The sequence below is a fragment of the Charadrius vociferus genome, unplaced genomic scaffold, assembly GCF_000708025.1.
Source record: "Charadrius vociferus isolate BGI_N301 unplaced genomic scaffold, ASM70802v2 scaffold1276, whole genome shotgun sequence".
Lineage (NCBI taxonomy): Eukaryota > Metazoa > Chordata > Aves > Charadriiformes > Charadriidae > Charadrius > Charadrius vociferus.
Window position 1 is genome coordinate 11,934 of NW_009648869.1, and position 6,497 is coordinate 18,430.

General features: G+C 49.0%; 1 protein-coding gene across 1 annotated transcript in view; it reads left to right on the forward strand.

Annotated features, from left to right (window-relative positions):
• LOC104288151 (E3 ubiquitin-protein ligase TRIM39-like) overlaps positions 1–827 on the forward strand; it is a gene marked incomplete at its 5' end in the record, with an annotated part of 4,041 nt that extends 3,214 nt beyond the window's left edge. Inside the window, one exon of the mRNA XM_009886909.1 lies at positions 268–827. Coding sequence (XP_009885211.1) covers positions 268–827 — 560 coding nt within the window. The remainder of the gene's footprint in view (positions 1–267) is intronic.
• Between the last annotated feature and the right edge of the window lie 5,670 nt (positions 828–6,497).

The following is a 6,497-nucleotide window of genomic DNA, read 5'->3' on the forward strand; positions in this document are numbered from 1 at the left end:
GGAGAGGGGATTCAGCCCCACAGCCTCCTCCTTGGTGCTGAATGCTGGAGTCACAGGAACATTGGCTGAGTGCCTTGTGTTTGACGCATGCAGCATGGCCGCTCTCTCAGTCAGCATCCCAAGGATGGGAATGGAGGCTGCCTAGTGCACCCGAGCACAGAGGTGGAGGAAGGACAAATGAGAGGTGGATGAGGACACAGAAGAGAAAGCCTCAGAAAAGCAGACTTTGTCTTTTCTGCTCCTTATGTCATGACTTGATCGTTGCAGGGGAAGTCATCCTGGATGCTGACACGGCTCACCCCAGATTGGAAATCTCTGACGATGGGAAGAGTGTGATAGATACTGGCGCCTTCAGAAATGTTCCCAACAAGAAGAAGAGATTTGATTCCCACACTTTTGTGTTGGCAAAGGATGGATACACATGTGGAAGACACTACTGGGAAGTGGATGTTGGCACAAGAAGAAACTGGAACTTGGGTATTGCCCGGGAATCTGTGACTCGCAAAGGCACATTGACTCTGTCCCCTAAGAATGGCTACTGGGTCATAGGGCATGCACATGGGGGAGACTATTGGGCCTACACAGAGCCTTGGACGCATTTGAGTGTGAGTGGGAAGCTGCAAAAGATTGGGATCTTCCTGGACATCCCAGCCAAGAAGCTGTCGTTTTACAATGTCCATAAGAAAGCAGCTCTGTACACTTTTACCATTGCTGATGGCAGCAGCCAGGAAGAGAAATTCATTCCCTTCTTCTCAACAGGCCCTTCTGCTACAAAGCCTGACGCTGAGCCTCTCAAAATAGTGCAGGGGTTTGATGATGATGAATAGTTCCCTCGACATTGTGAAGGCCTGAAATGTGCAGGCAGGGATCAGATCGAGATGTTACCAGGCCGCTGCCTAGTTTGTGTCTCCTGAACAAAGCTCAGTTAGGAGGGGATATAGATGTATCTTAGTGGCCAAGTCAAGTCTGAGTTTTTCTGAACTTTGCATCAGCATGAGAAAAATTTTGAGAGTAGATTCAGGTGCTCAAGAAAAACAAATGTTCTTTCATGGGAACATGGAAGAAACACTTCCTCTCAAAGGAGATTTTTCATGAAAACTTACTCTCCCTTTCCTGATGTTCTCTGGTTTGCGATTGTGTTCAAGAGCGGGAGTAATAGAGCAGCTTGGCTGGTACGTGGCGGCCAGCAAAGGTCTACCCACTGTTATAAGTTAGTCTCACAAAGTGAGGCGAGGAGACAAAGCCAATTAAATTTGAAGGATTTATTAGCAAGCGGCAGCAAGCAAAACAGCGCTGGGCGGCCCGGGAGTCTCACTCCGCCGACGGCGCGCACCTAGGTTACAAAAGTCTTTGGTTTTATACCCTTCTGCTTCCGGTATAAGCGTTTCTCTTAGTGGTGTACTCTGCGTCTGTGCGGTTTGTTGCTAGGGGGTCGTCCTCTTTCTTCTTTTGCTTTTTGGTGGTCGCAGGGATGAAGGCTCCATGTCTTCCTGAGCCTCCCAAGTCTTATCACAATTTATGATGTTAGCAGGACTTGACTGAGCCTCCCCCTTTCCTTTCCTCCCAAGCCTTTTCACAATTTATGATGTTAGCATAACTCGACCTTGCAGCCTGGCCTTGTTTGCTTAGCAGATGTTGGCTATCTTGCCCCATCCTGCCAAGCAGCTGCCTTTCATGAAACACTGTAACAATGAGAGTTTTTAGGTTTGGTGAACAAACAATACTGAGCTTGTCACAATTTCCCCCCTTTTACTTTTTACCATTTTGTTCATCAAACCGTTTAAGCTCTTGTCGACTTAAAATAAAGGTCTCTTCTGTTTCTGGTATCTCTATGGGTTTGTTCTCGGCTTTTGTCACAAGCATTAAATGGGCTGCTTCTAATCTGCTTTTTACGATTGCAACTATTTTGTTGAATATACAGGGCCCGAAAGTCAAAACGAGAATTATTAACACTAGCAGACCAGCGAGTGTTGATACTAGAGTAGTTAGCCAGGGAGAGTGATTAAACCACGATTCATACCAGCTTTGCTGTGCTTCCCATTCTCTTTTTCTTTTTTCTAATCCTTCTCGAAGTTTGGCCATTGTGTCTCTTACTATCCCAGTGTGATCTGCATATACACAACATTCTTCTTTAAGTGCTGCACACATTCCTCCTTGCTGTAAAAACATTAAATCTAATCCTCTCCGTTTTTGTCTTCATAAAAGGGCGGTTTTACCCCATAACACAACCAACAATGCTCAGTAAGATTCGGGTTAGTTTTGTTCAACACCAGGTAACTGGCTTGCATCAATTTCCAAAGGGAAATAGCTCCAGCGTTTTCATTAGGGGTTTGGGTACTACTCATTACAGGAATTTTCGTTACATCACTTTCTGCTTTTTTGGTCAAACTATCAGTCAATGTCTGGTTGGGGCTTATTTTCTTAGCCAGATCATCAGTTAGGACTTGGTTGGGGCCTACTAGCAGTGGATCAGGTGAGGCCGGTTCTTTTTTAATGTGTATTAGCCCACCTCTATCTTGTCTTAGTTTCTTATAATACCGAACTCCCCAAGTTTTCCCTACTAGCCAGCAAGGGTCTTGAGGTCGGGTCACATTCAAATACCAATAGTTACAGCTCTACCTTGTGATAAAAAGGGACTTACTTCTATCTAGTGCACGTCCCACTTGCGGCCTGCATCCATAAGGGGCCTAGGATGCCTTCAAGAAGGGATCCTTTCCAGGCACCGTAATCCATGGGTAAGCAATTGTTTCACAACCCCAGTATGCGCAAAAATATTGTCCTGGTTGGTTACAATACGATTTCCCGGGGTTAGAGCTTGGGCATCTGAGGAGAGCGAGAAAAGTCTCTGATTTTCATAGTAGGGGGTGGAGAGGTGGAGGGTCAAGCAGGGAAGCAGGGAAGAGCCCCACATCCTCTTTCCAGCTGTGCATGAGAGATGTGCAGGATACATCTGTGCAGCCCCCAGGGAGGAGATCAGGGGAGGGGGAGGGTGACCCGGGTGAGTGGGCTGCTCTTGCTATGTTCTTTATCTGCTAAAAGTAGCATTCCTGGATGGTTCAGGGATGTCACAGGCATGTGACACCCTGGTAGTGTGTGTGCCCACCCCTGTGGGAAGGAGACATGGTGCCAGCTGTGTGTTTCTTTGTCTCTGTGGCTCTGCTTTTCCTCAGGGTGGATATTCTGAGCAGTTGGCGTCTGCCTGACTGCGGCAGTTTAGTCTCTGCCAGCGCTGCCTCCCTCACCCTGCAAGCCTTGAACTGGGATGGTGCAGGGGAACGCCTCTCTCTTATCTGTGCCCAAAAGGGACTATTGGGTAGGACTTTCTGCTGCTGACACTCACACGTGCAGCCCTTTCCTTTCTGCAATGGCGCTGTGAAGGAGTTTAAATTCAGATGCACTCAGCACTGTCCCCTTCATGCCCTGAGCCTATTTCTGTCGTTTCCTTGCTGACTCTGAGACGTAGGGCCAAGATTTTGAAAAGGCCTTCTAGGATGCTTGTGTTCTCTTTAGTGGGTCAATTCTGAGCTGGGCCACCATCTGCCTACCCCACTTAGATGTCCTGGATGCCCGGGACATCTTCAGGAGCTCCAGACACCTACCTTTAGGCTTTAGTCAACAGAAGCCTGTCCTTACTTCTGTACAGAGAGGAGTGATGTTGCAGTGAAAAACACCAGCTGAAACATGGCCAGGGATGGAAGGTTTTTTCATTGGAAAAAGTGAAAAATGACCACAAAACGCAAAAAGTATACCCCCCTGCCCTTGTCTTTCTAGTTCCTGCTCCATCTACACAGCTCATGTTCTCTCTTTTCTATACCATCATCGCAGTTTGACCCCAGGCAGCAACTTAGTACCACGCAGCCGCTCGCTCCCTCCCTCCAGTAAGATGGGGGAGAGAATCAGAAGAGTAAAAGTGAGAAAACTTGTCCGCTGAGATAAAAAGATTTTAATAGGTAAAGCAAAACAAGGAATTCATCCACTGTTTCCCATCAGTAGGCAGGTGTTCAGCGCTCTCCAGGAGAGCAGTGCTCAATTACGCATAACCAGTACTTGGGAAGACAAATGCCGTAACACTGAACATCCCGCCCTTCCTTCCCCTTCCCCCAGCTTTATACACTGAGCAGATGGCACATGGTATGGAATAGCCCTTTGGTCAGTTGGGGTCAGCTGTCCTGGCTGTGTCCCCTCCCAACTTCTTGTGTACCCCCCGCCTACTCGTTGGCAGGGCTGTGTGAAAAGCAGAAGAGGCCTTGGCGCTGTGTAAGCACTGCTCACCAATAACACAAACATCCCTGCGTTATCAGCACTGTTTGCAGCACAAACCCAAAACGTAGCCCCATATCAGCTACTATGAAGAAAATTAACTGTAGCCCAGCAAAAAACAGCAGAACCATCCACGCCTGTGTAAATGTTTCCCACACAATAACGCTGTGCTGAAAGTCATTACTGGGGGCACTCAGAGACCTGTACAGGTGGGAGTGGAGTGATTCAAGTGTCTTTCAGGCAGAGGAGTTCAAACAGGAATTCAGTATCTCTTGATTACCGCCTTTACAGAGATACAGAAATCTTCCCCCTTCATGCAGGCTGACTGGAAAACATAAGCAAAGGCTACCTCTTGAGGACTGAATATATGTCTTTGTGATTTTCTGAAATCATGGAGTCTGACAGGAGCTGCACGGGCTGCAGTCCTACAAGACCTTCGACAACACTGGTCCTTCCCACAGGACCAGCAAGCCCGGCAATGCCGTCAGACACTGTGGAATGAAGCAGAGCCCTGTCCTGACATTGGTAAAGCCCAGCAAAAGCCCTGGGTCACTCTGGAGAGAAGCAGAGCCCCTTGCAGGCCTCAGCAAATCCTGGCTCGTTCCCATCAGAGATACTGGAAGGCAGCAGGGCCTCTTCATGGATGTGGTGGGATGACCCTGGCTGGAAGCCCGGGGCCAACCAAAGCCGCTCTATCGGTCCCCCTCCTCAACTGGACAGGCAAGAGAAAATATACCAAAAGGCTCGTAAGTTGGGATAAGAACAAGGAGAGATCATTTTTTACCATCACAGTCAAAAAAGACTTGATTTGGGGAAATTAATGTAACTAAATTAATTCATCAGAGTAGGGTAATGAGAAAAAATATCTAAATCTTAAAACACCTTCGCCCCCACCCCTCCCCTCTTCCCTGGCTCAACTTCACTCCCAATTGCTCTACCTCCTCCCTCTGAGTGACACAGGTCAGTCCTCCACAAATTTCTCCAACCTCACTTCATCCCACAGCCTGCAGTTCTTCCCAAACTGCTCCAGCACGGGTCCCTTCCACAGGGTGCAGCCACTCAGGAACAGACTGTCCCAGTGTTGGTTGACCGTGGAGACACACGTTCTGTCAGCAAACCTGCTTCAGTGTGGGATCCTCTCTCTCCACAGGTCCACAGGGCCTGCCATGAGCCTAGTCCAGCACGGGCTTCCCACGGGGTCACAGAACATCCACCTGCTCTGGCATTGGGTCCTCCATGGGCTGCAGGGGGACAGACTGCCTCACCTCAGCCTTCACCACGTGCTGCAGAGGAATCTCTGCTTGGAGTCTGGAGCACCTCCTCCCCCTCCTTCTTCACTGACCTTGGTTTCTACATAGTTGTTTCTCTCACTCCTCTCTCTGGCTGCTGCCATGCATGTTTCCCCCCGCCCCCCCCCCTCCTTAAAGATGTTATCACAGAGGCACTGTCACTGTCACTGCTTGGTTTGGACTTGGCCTGCTGTGGGTCTGTCTTGGAGTCGGCTGGCATTGGCTCTAATAGACATGGGGGAAGCTTCTAGCACGTTATCCAGGGGATAAAGCACTGGAGGGGAGAGGGGCCCGAGGAAGCTGGTAAGTATTCAGGGAGCACCTCCTCCAAGCTCAGGAGTGATGCATCCCAACAAACAAGTCAGGAAAAAAAGCCAGGAGGCCTGTGTGGATGAATAAGGAGCCCCTGGACACACTCAAAAGCAAAAAGGAGGCCTACAGAGGGTGGAAGTAAGGACGGTAGCCTGGGAGGAACACAGAGAAATGGCCTGAGCAGCTAGGAACCAGGTTAGGTAAGCTAAGCCCAGGTGGAATTAAATCTGGCCAGCGACATCAGGGGCAACAGCAGAAACTTCTCTAAGTATGTCAATGATAAAAGGAAGACTAGGGAAGATGTGGACCCTCTCCAGAAGGAAACAGGAGACCCTCTCAGCCGGGATATGGAGAAGGCTAAAGCACTCGATGACTTTTTTGACTAGCTTTTCACCAGCAAGGGCTCTAACCACACTGCCCAAGTTGCAGAAGGCAAAGGCAGGGGCTGTGAGACTGGAGAACCGCCCACTGTAGGAGAAGATCAACTACGAGACCATCTAAGGAACCTGAAGCTGTGCAAGTCCATGGGACCTGATGAAATCCATTCACAGGTCCTGAGGGACCTGGCAGATGAAGTTGCTAAGTCAATTGAAAGGGAAAAAAGGAAGAGCGGGGAAACTACAGGCCGGGCAGTCT